Source organism: Brachyhypopomus gauderio, chromosome 1 (genome assembly GCF_052324685.1).
Source record: "Brachyhypopomus gauderio isolate BG-103 chromosome 1, BGAUD_0.2, whole genome shotgun sequence".
In the NCBI taxonomy this organism is placed as follows: domain Eukaryota; kingdom Metazoa; phylum Chordata; class Actinopteri; order Gymnotiformes; family Hypopomidae; genus Brachyhypopomus; species Brachyhypopomus gauderio.
In genome coordinates, this window is record NC_135211.1 from 25082524 (window position 1) to 25100744 (window position 18221).

Consider the following 18221-nt stretch of genomic DNA (forward strand, 5'->3'; position numbering starts at 1 on the left):
GTGATTACTTAGCTATAAATTGAATGCACTACTTATGCCTAATACAAACTTAGACATCAACAGATTTAGAAAATAATAAAATATTTCACAATATTTTACTGTTTGTTTCGGGAGTTTACTTTGTTCTACTTTTCCAATCTTTCTGTTTAACTTATTGTATTAATAATAAAAGGTGCAAGCATTTCAGATCTCTTACATTTCAACCGTCGTGCACTTTTGAACGTAGCCTTACAACGTCAGAGCGTACGTACTTGGAGACACGCAAAGCAATTTTACCAATGCACTGTTAGCTAGTTAGCATAGTTTGTTAGCAAGGGTTTCAACTACCGATAGCTCGCCCAATTAAATATTACTCGTGCAAAGTAACAGGTCAGACGTCATTGATAAACCGGAAGGTTACTTTGCATCGTGTGTTTGCAAGTGTACACAACGTTAGCTGTTTAAATCGTTTATTTATGTGCTAACAAGTAGTCCACCAATACATTACCGTTAACGTCGTTCACTTTGCTGGCTAGCTTATTAGCTAGCTTTATTAGGAAGCAACTTTATACAACAAAACACCTCGGTTGATTTTTAGATTGTGCATGGTACTCTAATATCGTGGAATAAGTCGTGTTTACTAGCTAATGGAGTGCAGGATATTTCTAACCAGTTAGCTAGATAGATAGGTTAGTCAAGGCAGATGCAAAACAAACCATCCTACCCACAGGAAGCTAAAGTTAGTTAGCTAGCTCGCCATGGTGTCTTAATGCTGTGCAGTTGATATCCTTTGTACAGCTAACCTAACAGTTAACTTAAGTTTGCTCTGTGAACGGAATTTGAGGGAATTATAATACACTGATCATGACAACTGAGACATACGTCAAGGACATCAAGCCAGGGCTCAAGAACTTAAACGTCATCTTTATCGTACTGGAAACAGGTGTCTCAAATCACGGTTTTATTATACATGTATTCTTAACGACCAGAAGGCGTAAAAACATGTTATAAATGTATTAAACATAGGACTACAGTGTATGAATAACAATATACTGTACTTAAATTCCAAATTCGACGTTTCTTACAATACATTAGATGTGTTGGTGACCTCTGATTATGGCCTGCACGATTGTGACAAAAATATTAACCGTTACATTTATGCATCTTATAAATGCCTTAATTCATTAAATCACCAACAGAACTCATTTGCAAGTTGATATGATTACTCAGCTGATATGATTACTCAGCTCATATGGTCTGTTAGAGGCATAGTGCAGACGTCTCTACCACAAAAGCCAATATAGTGATAAAGATTATCAGTCAATATGTTGCAAAGCCGTTTTGCAGTTTTCTTATAGCTTGCTTGTGCTTGAAATGGATCGTAACAATTATAAATAGTTTAATTGTAACAATTATTAACATTATTTTACTCCAATTTAACTCTTGTTCAGTCATAAATTAGGTGGATTAAGGCAAAATAAAATGAATGTCTTTTTAGTTTAGTGCTCTCGGCCATTAAAGAAGGGTTAATAACTCATGAAAGCGAATTAATTCACTGGTTTTGTCTTTCACAACTCAATTTAAAGGTAGGGTTACAAAAACCAAAGATGGGCATGAAGTGCGCACCTGCAAAGTTGCTGACAAGACCGGCAGCATTAGCATATCAGTATGGGATGAGGTGGGGGGGCTCATCCAGACCGGTGACATCATCAGACTTACCAAAGGGTGAGACTCCTCAGGCTGCAGTGACTAGAGTGTGTGCCAGATTTCAGATCTATATATCAAACTAAAATAATTTTGCACTGGTGAAGAATTTTGTGTGTTTCTGTTTGCTTCTAGGTATGCTTCAGTTTTCAAAGGCTGTCTCACTTTATATACAGGAAGAGGTGGAGAGTTGCAGAAGATTGGAGAGTGAGTATTGCATGTTCCTCTGAAGACATTTGATATAGTTGTGGGTTTCAGACAAGAATGTACTACGATGTTAAAAAACATTTGTTGTATTCATAATTTAGAGTTTCAAAGCTAAGATCTAATTGAATCACCTTGTACTTTGCTGTCTTTTTTAAAGATACAAATTCATGCACCCAATTTTTTTTAAAGATTCTGCATGGTGTATTCAGAGGTGCCAAATTTTAGTGAGCCAAACCCAGAATATTTGGCCCTGATGAACAAAACGGTATATATGATTTTTTCCCTTGTTTATAATACCTTTAAGCACAACAATTAACAGCATAATAAACATATCTACCTTTATCGTCTTTCAGGGGCTCAGTGACCAAGGAAACAGCACGAGCAGTAACAGTAATGGTTCTTCTACTAGTACGTTTTTTTTTTTTTGTTGGAATTTCAGTTTTTTTAAGCAGTGTTCAGTTGCAAGACAAGAATTTTAAATTCAAGTCAATTCCAAATCTCCATATCCAATTAAAAAAGTTAACAAAGGGCAACACTAAAATGTCAGTTCACATACTTAAAATATACAAGTGATTTATCAACTGTCTCAAAGGACTATGGTGGAAACGTAAGGGTTGGTGTCATAGTTTGATGAAGCATCTCTCTGCAAGACTTCATTACTCCTCTTTTTGTACAATTTTCAAGGTAATGATGCCACCAATGGAAATGAAGTAAATTCTCAAACTGCCAGTTCCACCAGTGTGCAGCATGGCAGCAGAGCAGGTGGCAGTAGGGCAGCAGGGGGTGCCGTGAGCAATGGGAAGGAGACACGGCGCTCAGCCAAAAGATAATTGCAACTAACGCTCATACAAGATATTCCTTTGAAAAATCACAAGGTGCATTGTCCATCATGTTAACATTATTAACATTATTGGCATTTAATGTTAAATGTGCCCTGTAATCTTGGCTAAGTATTGTAAATGTTATGTGTCCTGCAAAATGTATTGATTTGGACCAAGTCAAATGTAAATGCGTTATTTTTTTTAAATGGTAAAAGTTTGACATTTGAGGACCTGTAATTATTGATATTAATAATACCATAATACCACCATTTCCTATTAGAAAATAACATGCATCCAAACCAGACATTTGTGTTAAGTCTAAAAAGATTATTCTTTAGGCGATGGGAGCAGATAATTTCTTCATTTGTGAAATGTTGGTCAGATGAAAGCAAAGGTATACTTTGTCCTAAACATACAAAAATCCTATCTGCAAAACGTGGTGATGATTTTGTTGATGTTACTGTATTTTTCCCCATTTTCATCTTTACCACATAAGTGAAATATATTCTGTACATTGTATGTTAATAGCGTAATAATAGACATGAAAAACACAATAATACCCTTCACGTTTGGTTATTGTCCCATATTCACACAGGTGAAAACAAAGCAAACAAAATGAACACATACATGTAAAATTATCTAATTTGCCAACTCAATGTTCCAGTGTTTTTGCATCTAGGCTTATTGTACGTGTTTCTGTATATATACATACATATATAAATACACACATACACTCACTGGCGTCTTTATTAGGTACACCTGTCCAACTGCTCATTAATGCAAATGTTGAATCAGCCAATCACATGGCAGCAACTTAATGCATTAAGGCATATAGACATGGCCATAAGGATCTGCTGCAGGTCAAACCGAGCATCAGAATGGGGAAGAAAGGGGATTTAAGTGACTGAACGTGGCATGGTTGTTGGTGCCAGACAGGCTGATCTACTGGCATTTTCACGCACAACCATCTCTAGGGTTTACCGAGAATGGTCCAAAAAAGAGAAAATATCCAGTGAATGGCAGTTCTGTGGGTGCAAATGCTTTGTTGATGCCAAGGGTCAGAGAACGGCCAGACTGGTTTGAAGTGATAGAATGGCAACAGTAACTCAACCAGTCGTTACAACCGAGGCATGCAGAAGAGCATCTCTGAATGCACAACACGTCGAGCCTTTAGGCAGATAGATAGATGGGCAGATAGATAGATGGGCGGATGGATGGATGGACGGATGGATGGATAATTTATCCCAGAGGGGAAATTCCTGAATTCCAGTAACAATGTACATGACAAATTACAGCAGCCAAAATTGGTAGTGGAAACAATGTGCAATAATGTGTGGAAGTAGTGCAAAAATACAATAATAAAGTGAAAAAGTACAGGTAATACAAAAAAGAGATACTGAAAATAGAGGTAAGGTATGATTTGGGGATATGACCATTAGAGTGACCGGAGGAGGTGTCACAAAGTTTGTAGCCTGCTGTGCTGAGAGGAGTTAAACAGCCTTATGGCCTGGGGGACAAAAGACTTTCTAAGCCTGTCGGTGGAGCAGGACTTGGACAGCAGTCTGCCGCTGAATGAACTCCTCTGCCGGGTGATTGTGCTGTGCAGAGGATGGTGAACATTGTCCATGATGCTCAGCAGACTGTTTAGGGCTCTCCTCTCTGCCAGTGGTGTTAGGGGCTCCAGCTCTAAACCCAGCACAGCACCAGCTTTCCTCACCAGCCTATCAATACGTCCAGCATTCCTCTTGCTGATGCCGCCTCCCCAACACACTACAGCATAGAAGAGGACGCTGGCTACCACAGACTGGTAGAACATCAACAGGAGCTTCTGGCAGATCCAGAATGACGCTAGCCTCATGAGGAAGTACAGTCTCCTCTGGGCTTTCATGTAGAGGTGGTCGGTGTTCACTGACCAGTCCAGCCTTTCGTCCAGGTGCACTCCAAGGAACTTGTAGGACTTCACCTACAAGTTCACCTGGTCTGATGAGTCTCGATTTCTGCTGCGACATTTGGATGGTAGGGTCAGAATTTGGTGTCAACAACATGAAAGCATGCATCCAACCTGCCTTGTATCAACAGTTCAGGCTGGTGGTGGTGGTGCAATGGTGTGGGGGATATTTTTCTGTCACACTTTAGGCCCATTAGTACCAAACTGAGCATCGTGTCAATGCTCCAGCCTACCTGAGTATTTTGCTGACCATGTCCATCCCTTTATGACCAGTGTACCCACCTTCTTATGGCTACTTCCAGCAGGATAACGCACCATGTCATAAAGCCCAAATCATTTCAGACTGGTTTCTTGAATATGACTAGGAGCTCACATATAGGAAACATACAATAAGTCTAGATGCAAAATTCCAGTTCTACACCTCTGACCTCATTCACCTGTATAGAATTCATGGACTGAGAAGTGATGGGTCAATGATGCTCAAAGAACAACAACATATGACAATTCAGACATTTTAAGCAAGAGCTCTTTATTTAAACCAATAAGCCACAATACTTAATAACATGACATACAGGCTGCTGCTTATGTTGTATAAAACTGAATGCAAATGCAAAGTTTAGCGAAGCGGTTTTGTCCTTTAGTCACAGCGGGTTAATAAAAATGTATTTCAGTCATTTTCTCTGACATTAGCTTTGCACATATATTTAACATTGTGTCATTTTTCATTCACCAGACTAGTTCAAATAAATAAATCAATAGTTAAGGAAGTGTTTCCAAAGATAGCATCGTCACAAAAAGGGCCAGAATGCTTTGTAAGGAATTATATTGTTTGTTTGTTAGTCTGAATGTGAAGAAGAAAAAGCTTCACCAATATATTTGAAAATAAGTTACAGGCTAAAGGTAACAGGATGAAGTGTGGCTGTTCTCATCATGGAGTTATATGTGCAATAAGTATTTTTTTTTATATGCTTAAACTAAGTGTACAAGTATCCACTACTGGCAAGTATATATTACCTAAAATTGATTAAAATTAGTGCAGGCATACACATGTAGCAGCCATGCTCCCTTTCAAATGAAGTGCAATTTGTAACACTACCATGTACCAAAGTACAAGAGGAACACACTACATTTTGGTGATCTAGTGAGTCTTTGTAGTTCTAAGGGAGGTGTCTCCATTTTGAATACTGTACTTAAGATTGGATATAATAAAAGTTAATCCACAACTGGTTCCAGCGCAATTAATTTAGTGTCCATTATCGGTTGCTTTGAAATTAACTCACTGTATGACTGACATGAACAAAGATACTACTTACAGTTGTGATCAAATTTATTCAACCCCCAATGCTGCGAAGGGTTTTATGGAATTCAGTGCACATTTGTAATTATGTTCATAATGAAATCTTACAAGGACTTGTTAAAGAACTAAATGCAACTAAGATAGCATAAATTTTTTTTGTCATAAAGTATTAAATGGCCTTTTTGTGATTTCTTCATTGACACAATTATTCAACCCCTTTACGACTACCACTCCTAAGAACAGAGGTTCATTCCAGTGTTTTCCATCAGGTATTGAAAACATCTGTGGATGTCAACAAGCAGCAATCAAGCATGATAAGCACCAATTAGGCAGATTTAAAAGGATTGTGATACTCAGCTCCTTCTAGACATCTACTGGTGTGTTTCCAAGCATGGTGAAGGCAAGAGAATGGTCCCAGAAGACAAGAGAAGAGGTTATTGCTCTTCACAAGAATGGCAATGGATATAAAAAGATTGCGAAGTTGTTAAATATTCCAAGAGACACTATCGGAAGTATCATTCACAAGTTCAAGTTAAAGGGCACAGTGGAAACGTTACCTGGTCGTGGCAGAAAGAAGATCCTGACCGCGACTGCTGTGCGCTACCTGAAGCGTAATGTGGAGAAAAATCCCCGCGTGACTGCTAAGGAACTGAAAAAAGACCTGTCAGATGTGGGCACTGAAGTTTCAGCTCAGACAATAAGGCGCGCACTGCATAACGAAGACCTCCATGCTAGAACGCCCAGACGCACCCCCTTGCTGACTCCAAAGAACAAGAAAAGTCGACTGCAGTATGCCAAAAGTCATGTGGACAAGCCACAAAGGTTTTGGGACAGTGTACTGTGGTCAGATGAAACTAAATTAGAACTGTTTGGGACAATGGACCAGCGCTATGTTTGGAGAAGGAAGAACCAGGCTTATGAACAAAAGAACACCTTGCCTACTGTGAAGCATGGCGGGGGGTCAATTATGCTTTGGGGCTGTTTTGCTTCTAATGGTACAGGAAAGCTTCAACGTGTGCAGGGTACCATGAATTCCCTTCAGTACCAGGAGATCTTGGAAGAAAATGTGATGGAGTCAGTCACAAACCTGCGGCTTGGGAGACGTTGGACCTTCCAACAGGACAATGATCCGAAGCACACATCCAAGTCCACTAGAGCATGGTTGAACATGAAAGGCTGGAACATTCTAGAGTGGCCATCGCAATCACCAGACTTAAATCCAATTGAGAACCTCTGGTGGGACCTAAAGAAGGCAGTTGCAGTGCGCAAGCCTAAGAATGTGACTGAACTGGAGGCTTTTGCCCATGAAGAATGGGCTAAGATACCCATAGGTCGCTGCAAGACACTTGTGTCAAGCTATGCTTCACGCGTGAAAGCTGTCATAACTGGAAAAGGATGTTGTACTAAGTACTAAAAAATAATGTCACTAGGGGGTTGAATAAAACTGATAATGATGTGAGCACAGTAAAGACATTTGTGGTTATTCCATCATAAATATTATGTTATGTTTGTCTAATTTATAAGTGCCTCTTTGATATAATTGTAAATAAGATGACTGAAATGATCAAAATCAATGTCAAACTGGCCAAAACACTTTATTTCAGTGGGGGTTGAATAAATTTGATCACAACTGTATATATCATTGTTACTACTATATTTATGCTGAACAAGACACTGATACACAGAGGTAGGCAAACACTTTTAAAAATCCTTTTTAAAATGCTAGGTTTCTCCTTATGAGAATGAAAATAAAATTGAAAAGTGCACACAGGGCACAATCACCCATACTATTTGCTAAAAGCTACAATTGTTTAATGGCAAAAACATAAGGCTGCTTTCAGCACACAGTCGTTCCAAAGCGTGAGGGCACACCAACTCCTATAAACTGGTAAATCCTATAAACTGGTAAACTACTGAGTAGTAGTAAAAGTTTATTTTATGATGCCCCAAGGGCAGCAGGGGTCTCAAAATAACTGTAAATCACAAGGATGATCAAGATCCTTTACCAAATACTGCATCTATTAACGCTAAGGAAAGAAACTTTGCACCTGGTTCTAATAAGACTTCACAGATGTGGATAAATTTGTTGGTACCCTTACAGCTCACTGAAACAATGCTTCATTCCTCCTGATGAAGGAAATTAAAAGCAATTGTCTCATGTAATAGACATGCATGCCTTTAGTATGTCAAGAAAGTTTGAAGAGATCAATTAGTGCTTATTTTACAAAGATATTCTAAAATGGCCTGGACTGATTTGTTGGTATCTATAGAAGAGATTATAAAACGTGGGTTAAAGTGATATTTCAAACTAAGCATTTCTTTATCATATCTTAAATGCTATAAATCATTCAGTCTATCTAAAATTTAAAAAGTAGTCACTCTGCCCTTTGGCATCACTGTGTGCACCACTTTGAACAAGGACCAATATTAAACAAAAAGACGAGGAAAAATCCAAAACACACACAATTTAAACTCCCTTGACCAAGATACATCAATGTCTGATCACACCATCTGTCACTTTTCCCGTGGGCTCCATGGTTGAAGACCCAGGAGGACTTCACTTTTGAAAGAAAAATATTACAAAGCCAGACTGGAATTTGCTATAATGCACATTGATAAACCACAATGATTCTGGGAGAATGTCCTTTGGACAGATGGGACAAGATTTGAGCTTTTTGGCAATTCACATCAGCTTTTTGATCACAGAGGGGAAAAAAAGCATTTAAAGAAAATAACTCCACAGCTACTGTGAAACATTAAGGAAGATCAGTTAAGCTGCATGGAAAAAGCTGCGTCTGTCAAGGGGTACCTTGAATCTGTACAAGGCACAATGAAATCTCAACACTATCAAGGCATCTTGGACCAAAACATACTGCTAAACACACAGCTAAAAGCAAGCAAATACTGGCTGAGATCAAACCACTGAATTATTCTAAAGTGATCATATTGAACATCTATGGAAATAGCTGGAATAAGCAGTTTGAAAAAGGGACCCCTTCAAACCTGAGAAAGCTGAAGGTATTTGCTCAGGAAGGGTCAAACTACATGCACAGACATCTGAGTGCTACATAAATCACTTGTTTGCAGCGATTGCTTCTAAAGCAAGTGCAACAAAATATTAGCATAATTGTAATCATTTTGTCACTTTAATATGTTATACAGAATAAAAAAAACAAAAGCTATTAAAATTTTTATTAAATATGGAATATTTAATGATGGAAGCAATTTGTCAGTTTCAATTTTGTCAATTATTTCAGAGAAAATTGTGGATTATGCTTTTGTTTTGGAAGGGTACCAACAAATTTGTCTGTGACTGTGTAGACATGGCATGATGAAAAATTCAACACACACACACACACACACACACACACACACACACACACACACACACACACACACACACACACACACACACACACACACACACACACACACACACACCACTCTACACCACCATATCCACACATCTTCGAACAATATACCACTAGCCACTGTAAAACAAACAAGCAAACCCAAAAACTTTAAAAGCTGCAGCAACTACCATGACTCAAAACATGTTTGGTGCAGTTACATGTGTACCTTTGGAAGTGAAGATTAGCAAGCTTTGAAATACAAGATTTGAAATAAAAAAATTGTTTGTAGCAATTTCACAAGAAGAAAGTATATACACAACAAGAGTCCAAATTTCTAAAAAAGAAAAAAAAAAAAAAACACTTTCTGAAAATGTACTTTATTCCCTCTGATCCAAAGGTTAACAGAATAGGCACTGACTACAGTCCACAGAGACCTCGGAGTAAACTTTGACTGACATACCCTAACATTTTCTATATGAAGATAAGATTGTTATTCAACCATTTCACCAGTTGAAATTTGATCCTTACTGGGAATAAGTTCCAAAATGTTCACACAGACCTAATTTAAAAATTTCAATAGCTTCTAGAAAAATTTGATAATTTGAACATAACCAGTTAAATGCCAACATGGGCCAGATCATATTTGTGAGCTGGCCTTAACTCAAAGTGTATCAAGCAAGCTGACAGTACAAGCATAGATGAGCCTTTATGGCTACCTTACCTTTACAGACTTTAATTATTTTAGCTTTGCTGTTTGCTGCTACGGGATGTAGATACAGTGGTCTTAATGGTCCGAGTTTTCTCCCCCAATCACTTCTGAACCATGTAGTTGCTGCAGTCTTACCGCATCAGGAAATTCACTGAATGCATAATGCATAACCCCCCCCCCCCCCCCCCCCCCCTTCGTGTGCTACACAGATGGTGCTACTATTCATGCCACAAGTTTGAAAATCACCGTTTTATTTTAATCTGACAAGCTATATCTTCACACCACACAGTCTGGATCCAAAAGGAATGCACTTCTGATTACAAAAAGAACAACACTTTCAGTCAGTAGAGGCAAAGTCAGATAGGAAAAGGCAAAAATAGTACATATAGCAAACATCACCTATTTTATGTGCAACAAAATCTGATCTTCTCCTCTTGACAGTGTCAATGGTGTCAGTGACAAATCTTCAGAACAGCAATGACCGCAAAATAAGCCCCCTTGACAACACACTTGTACTCAGAGCCAATTTTAAAATTCCTGTTTATGGTCTTCATAGCATCACTTATATGACCAAATGTCTCATATCAAGAAGGCCTTAGACAGCAGAATACAAAATGATCCACACCTATTCACATACAATAGTGTCTTAGTTTCTGAGAGAAAACTGTGATTTTTCAAATTTTCAACTGGTACTACTCAATGAGTCAAAGTAATAATGGTTATACTAACAAAAAGGGGTTATACGACCTAGCTAAACATTCTCAATAAAACAGGGACTATATTAACGCAGCAGTGGTCACCCAAATGAGTTATGTTATAGTCTTCATTTGCAAGGGACACTTAGCTTTTTAATGTCTTGCTCCTTTACAAGACAGCATTTTTGGTCTTAAATATTTTCCATGTGTCCGTATATTTAAAACAATATTGCAGACCCCCCCCCAGAATACTAGACATAAATTAAGCTACACAGCACTCTTGACAAAGCTGGATATCTCGACACTGAATTCTTAAATAGTGAAGTTGTAAATTTTCATGCATTACATGTGATTGATGCTAGAAACACGTATTCGATTTCACTCAAGAACCAGAACAGCAAATAAAGTCATCAAAAGATTACCAGCTAGTTCATCACACTGATATCATGCACAAAATGTTGACAGTGTGTGTTCAGAAAGTCATAATATGTAATATTAAGTGATTTTGTTGATAAATTGGATTTCAATAATGTAGAGAAAGTGTTTTAAATATTCCACAAGAGGAAATCCCATGAAGGATTTATCCAAATGTACCAGAGGCAAAAACATTAGTGAACTTCAGTAGGTAAATGTTTAGTGGCTGAGGTAACAAATTGGGTGCATACAGAGACAATATTCTTTGGATTTATGCTTGTGGATGAATAATTAAAAATGGGAACCAACTTGAAATCCTTTATCCATATATGTGAGGCTTCAAGACTTCACCAAAAATCCCTTGAAATATCTTGTATAGATCTCCAGATACCAAATTCCCATTCTCATAAATGCATGAGGTCCATTTGAACAACAAAATGCACTCACTGCTACTAATAACCAATTGGCCTTCAGTGCTGAGGTAAAGGTTTGTGTGCTTACAACTAATGAAGTGAAGCACTGGAAAATGATAAGCTTCATGAACCCCTAGCACAAAGCCACAGGTCCAGCCAAAGGATCTGATTCCATTCATACTCAAAAGCTAATTTTATCATGTTTAGATGGCAGGTTACCTGAAAGATTTGAATGTAGAGAAAATAAATAGGATTAGTGTGTGTCTGTATATCATACATAAACATAAACTGTGCCTTTACACATTAGCTGTAGAGTCCCCCCTCCCCAAAATTTGACATAAGCATGCATTCATTTAATATGTTTGAGGAAAACAGCCTTTATTCTGCACTTGAGTAATGATTATAAACTCTAAACTAGTGTGGACAGGACATGCACTTTCTAGGTTCTCTTGTATTTGGAGATTAAAAAGTTGACAGTGATGCAAGATTCTCTGCCCATGGCACAAAATGATATACATCAACACCTTAGATTTTCTGTGCACAGCAACAACTATTGCCTCTGGATTTTTTTTGCCACCATGTTTTAAAAGACAGAACTGTTACATGTACCACAACTGCATTACAGGAAAGCACAAACAGGTCAAACTGAAATGGTGAGGCAGCTCGAAAGCCACAGCATAACCAGAAAAATCCAAATCAATGAACAGTTATATATATATATATATATATATATATATATATATATATATATATATATATAAGACAAAGTTCTACACAGGCATTTAGCAATTAGATTTTTTTGTTTATCCATGTCTCATGAAAGCATACATTATGTACAGTAGAAGTTATGTTTTATGGCCTAAAAGTCAGTCCTTGGTAGTGTTCATCGGGTGATCTGAGACTTGCATTGGGACCATCCTTACAGAAAAGAACATTTTGTATTCCTTATGGGGAAAATACTTGTTTTCTCTCCCATTGTATGCAACAACTCTAACCCGTGATGCATTCTAGAATATGATCTAATGATCTCAACCATTCAGAACCATGAAGTTGATAAAACGGCACAAAAACTGACCCAAGGTGAATCCGCACTTCAGAACTAAATCTTCCAGCCGCAATCATTACAGTGAACAGTCACACGGTAAACCTATCACCTATAATTGTCAAGTAGAGCTGTACCTTTAAGTTTAAGGCATATTCCAGGGATTTACTCCAAAATAGAAAATGAGACTTCTATTGCCTTAAACTAATTCTTCAAGTAAAAGTGGGACAGAAATGTCCATGGAGGTAAGTGGGATACTTCCCAAAATAACACACAGACAGCATCAATCCTGTTACATACAAAAGACAACCCTGACAATTAAAACTTTTGAAATCAAGTACTGAATGGATACGTGATCATTTGTAAACTTTATCCTACTTCCCAAATCTCTGTAATCTAAATGTGCATTGGCATATAACCTGTGACATATGCATTTTAATTTCTGCATTTATTTCCTTTTAATTGTAGACTTAATTCACCGGCCCTCCCACAAAGGGTCACTGAGAAACAACAGAGCTACATTTGACCATTATGCTTGTGTTCTCCCTTTAAAATAATCTTCCTGTCTTAAACTGAATTACTAACTACTGAACATTTCATGTCTACTAAAACAACCAACCAGCTAGCAAGTTGCCCCTTTGACCACCAAGTGCTCCAAAGCTCTATAACTTGCATTTAAACAATGCTGCCTGCTACTATATTGTGCAATTTTACCGACTGCTATTTTAACAAACTGGCCCAGCTGCGATATTGCTATGTTCACCATCAGCCTACTGTTTGTATTTTGCATACTTCATACAATCGCATGCTATTCCAGAGAAAATATTAATTCATTCATTTGTTCATTCCAAGCTGGTAAATGACCTTAACTTCAGCAAAGAATTTACTCTCTGTTTCAAGAAATACTCGGCACCCCAAAACCATTTAAGCCACTCCAGGGTGTTGTACAATTTATACATGGCTCATGTTAAATGCCAAAATATTTGACTGCCTTTGCATAAAGGCTGAAATGTAAAAGGTTGCAGTACAAGGGTCTGGCCTCTACTGTTCAGGCTCCTTTAGAGTTTTCCCCAATATGTTGTACGTGGACTGCATATTGAAAACTAGCTCTACTGAGCAAACAGTACTCAGATTCATATGGCACTTGCAGGTCTTGGTAATGCATGGGGTGTTATTAAGGTCAACCATATTTGATATACATTTGATATACAAGTGTTTGTATGTATGTGTGTGTACACATTTATATACATGTACACAGACATACATACACTCCCATATGGGCAAGATTTGAGACAAGACACACAAAATACAGAAAACAGAAATGAACTCTGAAAGATGACTCTAAGGCATCCCTAAAAGCTAAGAAACAATTACATTGACCAATAGAGAAGCAGATTTCCGATGCAGCAAAGGAGGTAACCTTTGACCTCGTGCACATGCACTTCAGAAGAACAGTTAAAAGAAAATGTCCATTGTCAAATACATAACACCCTGCAATGGTTTAAATTATGAGGACTGACAAGAACACACACACAACAAATAACAATCCGCAAAAAGGGGCTGAGGTGAAAAGATAGGCTTGATCTAATATTCCAAGTTGTTGCTGTACACCCACCCCCACAGTACAGTGCAGTTTCAGCCAAAATTCAGATGAATATTAAAATTTACATTCACTTTTATCTGAAAATTTCTTTATGATTATGGCTCAGTGGAGATGCCCTTAAATCAACATCTACATATCCAATTACAATGCTCTCCATGGTTAAAATTCATCTGTTATGTCCTTGCTGCTTTTGGCAACTCTTTAAAGGCAGTGCAAATAGAGTTTTCAGTTTGAAATGAGCATTGTGCTACGCACGTCTGCACACTGAGGTGCCATCTCCACTACTAACCTTAACTGATCCCAAAAGAGATTTACTCCCTCCTCATTTACTGTTAGTCCAACACAGATGAACACAAAAACACACGATTATGAAAACACGTTAAGATCCACCTATTCTCTAGCCCCAAATGTTACAACGTCAAAGGATAAGTTAAAACTACAAGAGCAACATATGCGCGTGTGCACGCACACCCTCCCACACACACACACACAATATATTAAAGGTACAAAAGTGCGTATTCATAAATAAGTGCTTTGGGTCAGAGTAAAGAGGAACCTTTGTTGTTTAAAAAATATATATATATATACGGTGTTGCCCATCTACAGTACGGGGCACTTGTATTAATCCACAATCCTGTTTTTTTCTCTATTACATGGATCAGTACATACTTGCTTCTCGAGTAACAGTCACTGCCTATGCATATATACATCAGCATGGGGACAGCAGCTGAACTGCCCTCCTTCACCAAACGTCTGCCCTTGGCTTGTCATATTTAGAACTATAGGCAGTTTCATCACAGTCCTTAGGCAATGTCAATTTTTTTCCTCTTCAAATACAGACCACAATTAACCCCAACCCAATGTAGTCCACACGAGCAATCTTTTGCATTTGACAAAATAGTTCCAATAAATACCCTCTCTCCAACTACTTAAATCATAATGTTATTGAATGGCTTGTTCAGCATCAGTTTAACCCATACTCCGACATCATATAAAAAGGGCTTATGAAAAATACCATAAGCAAAGTAGTCCAGGTAGCTTAATACAATAATCTTTTCAGCAAATATGAGGAACAGCAGTGACCCTGGCTCAGGAATTAGCCATTTCCACATATAGTAAAGGATGCTGACTTTTCTGAAAGTTTCAAAATTTCAAATGTTGTGGGTTACTGTCTTGGCCACAAAGGGTGTAGCATATGTTTGTTAATTTATTTATTCATTCCTTAGTTCATTTTTTAGGTTCTCTCTTGACCCCCCTTAAACTTGAACTTTTGGTAAATGTAAATCTGAAATCCAAAGTTGTTAAAAATATTTAAATTTGACTCTCGTTACAGAGTTATTTTTTTTCTGCCAAATGGAAAAAACGTGCAAATCTTCCATCAGTACTAATGCTTGATTTCTTCAAGATTTCTATTGTGAATTTGTAGTTGAGGTATAATTACCTGAATATACATAAGTAGACTAATTAAATGCTGTTAATCGAAGACACTAAAGAGAAGCTGCTTTTGAAGGAAAATAAAACCAACCAACCAGCCAAACACAAAACCAAATCAGGGAGGTGGTTGGGTCTTCGAGAAGCCCTTTGTAAATTTGTATTACACTTTGCAGGACCATTACTGAAGAACAATGCTGTCTATCCTCCCGGTCCCCTTACATGAGAGGTAAAAGCCAAAGCACACATACTAACTATATGAAAATTAATACATATAGCATACTGAAAGCTTTGTTTTTTTTAAATTAAAAGCCCTTAAAATACTGATTGTCAGTTAAAAAAAGATAAAGCAAAATGGGAAAAAGGTAATACCTGTGAATATATATACACTTTTCCAAGAAGTATGTATCTGACATGTATCATAGTAGCAGAACTACTATGAGAAGTAGAAAAGAACTTGTCCTGCTAATAATTCTGTGGTAATTACAAGATATTAACACATCTGTGCCATACCCAATGACAGCAAACTAGGCATGTGTTACAAACATGGACAGACAGGTTATTTCAAGTATCTTTAAAAAATAATTAAACACTGCAATACACTTAAAGCAGATCAAATAAAAGTTTCATTAAAAGTGTAAATTACAACTATGTAACCACTAAATAATTTAAGGTCATGACTGGCAAGATTTCATTTGTAAGATTTCACACAACTGATGGGATGTCTGTGCTGCCACATTAAAAAGTCTCACAGACTCCCACTAAACTTAAGAAACACATAAGTATATTGTAGCAGGACTGGTTCAGTTATCAAAACACACAAAGACCATTTAGTGTTGAAGCTCAATAGCTAGGCTACATTCCTGAAAGGAGTCTTGTTAATCAGCCTGAGTCATAACCAAAGATTTAACTGGCCATTGGACCAGTGTAATCTTTAAAATAGATTATGTTAACTTACTGCTGATTAGTTTAAAAGTTGTCAGAAAACAGCTCCATCCTCAGTACCTAAAATAATGTAGAAGCATCATAAAAAGCACTTACTGAGAGCCTCATAATTGTGCTTGATTGCACAAGACACATTACAGTTGTGGCACGCTGAAGAGGACAGAGCAAGGGCTTTGTTGGAAAATGTTATACAAACTGTTCTGCCATTTTGTAAGCAGGGATCTGCTAATGAATATATCACTGCTGCCATGTGCAAATGTTATACTAACCCTGCCCTCCGAGAAAATATTCACATTCTCTGATCAAATGTTCACAACTGCAGAGTAACTGCCCACAAAGCAAAATCAAGGTAAGCTTTAATAACTCCAAGGTGGTGTGGTTATTGCTCATCAAAAGAAACAAAAAACACAGAAATAAAAGACCCGCTTATAAAAAAAAAAAGCAGCTTTAACATAGCAGCTATCATGAAACAATATCAACTGTTAATGAAGAAAAAAAAACTTGTGCAAGCCTTGGCATTAAAACATTTCAGCAAACTTTCTTAATCTAAATAAATAATTTTAAATTCATCTCAACCTAATTATGTAACAATTTAGTATGTGTGCTTTGATGTTTTCCCTCATTTTACACAAAACATGCATTAGTTCAGGAAAAGAAAAAAAAATTATTTTGCGTAGAGAAGATAAAGGGGATCGGAGGATGTAGGAGACTGATTATATCTCCATTGTTACTGCAGTCAGACCAGTACAGGCACAATACTGTAAGACACCAAGCATCCAGAAAAGTTACCAAATCATTGATCTGAAAATCAAAACAAAAACAATGAACCAACAAACATTACTGACTTTAAGGTGTTGTTTGTAGTAATGTGCAGACAAACCTTTTTTTTCAGCAAAAGAATGTGGGATTGTTGTGTTTGGCTTTACCGGGGGGAGGGGGGGGATTATTACTTAAATCCATGCACAATCAAACCTCTGTAAAGGTCTCTGTAAAGAATGCTCTTTGAGTATTAATACAAAAATGTAAATCTCAAAAGGTCATTTGTGATTTTAAGGAAACTTGAGAAATGTGTCAGATCGGCAGAGATTAAAAGGGAACAGTAATTGCATATACAACAGGTTTGACTGCACAGTTAAGGAAATTCTACACAGCACTTATGCATGCGTGTGCGCACAAAAAAAAACCCCACACACACACACACACGAGTACATTCCTGCCCTTATATAGTGTACTGGGTTATACAAGTGTTAGGCAGATGGAATTAGAAATGGTACCAGGTTGAACGGTAGGTAAAAGGGAAATCAGCGCATTGTGGTAATGGGAGGGATGCTGAGGAGGTGTGTGTTTGTGAGTATGTGAGTATTTAGTTCTCACTCAGTGAGGCAGCTGTCCAGCCCTACAGTGGCATGGCGCTCCTTGGAATAGCTGTGCCGTAAGCTGCCGTTGGGCAAGGGATGATGAGTGGCAACAATGCCACAGTGCTTTAACAGATTGAGGCTGTAGTTGGTACCAGCAGTGGGGTCTTTGGGAGGAAAAGGCTTCATGGTTGAGAGGATGAGAGCCAGGCAGTCTGCCACATCTTTGTTTGGTGCACATGCCAAAGCCGGGGTGTGACCTAACGAAAGGGGTTCTGTTTAGGTGCCAATACAGACCAAACAGT

General features: G+C 37.7%; 2 protein-coding genes across 2 annotated transcripts in view; one reads left to right on the forward strand and one right to left on the reverse strand.

The window, feature by feature from the left end:
- Positions 1–225: 225 nt before the first annotated feature.
- nabp2 (nucleic acid binding protein 2) lies at positions 226–5441 on the forward strand. Its single transcript, XM_077004868.1, has 6 exons — positions 226–922; positions 1566–1704; positions 1819–1890; positions 2080–2155; positions 2244–2298; positions 2575–5441. Exons 1-6 carry the CDS (start codon positions 844–846, stop codon positions 2718–2720), a joined length of 567 nt encoding a protein of 188 aa, XP_076860983.1. The 5' UTR covers positions 226–843; the 3' UTR covers positions 2721–5441.
- ankrd52b (ankyrin repeat domain 52b) overlaps positions 5168–18221 on the reverse strand; it is a 41345-nt gene continuing 28291 nt past the window's right edge. The window contains exon 28 of the mRNA XM_077004855.1: positions 5168–18176. Coding sequence (XP_076860970.1) covers positions 17932–18176 — 245 coding nt within the window. The 3' untranslated portion in view covers positions 5168–17931. The remainder of the gene's footprint in view (positions 18177–18221) is intronic.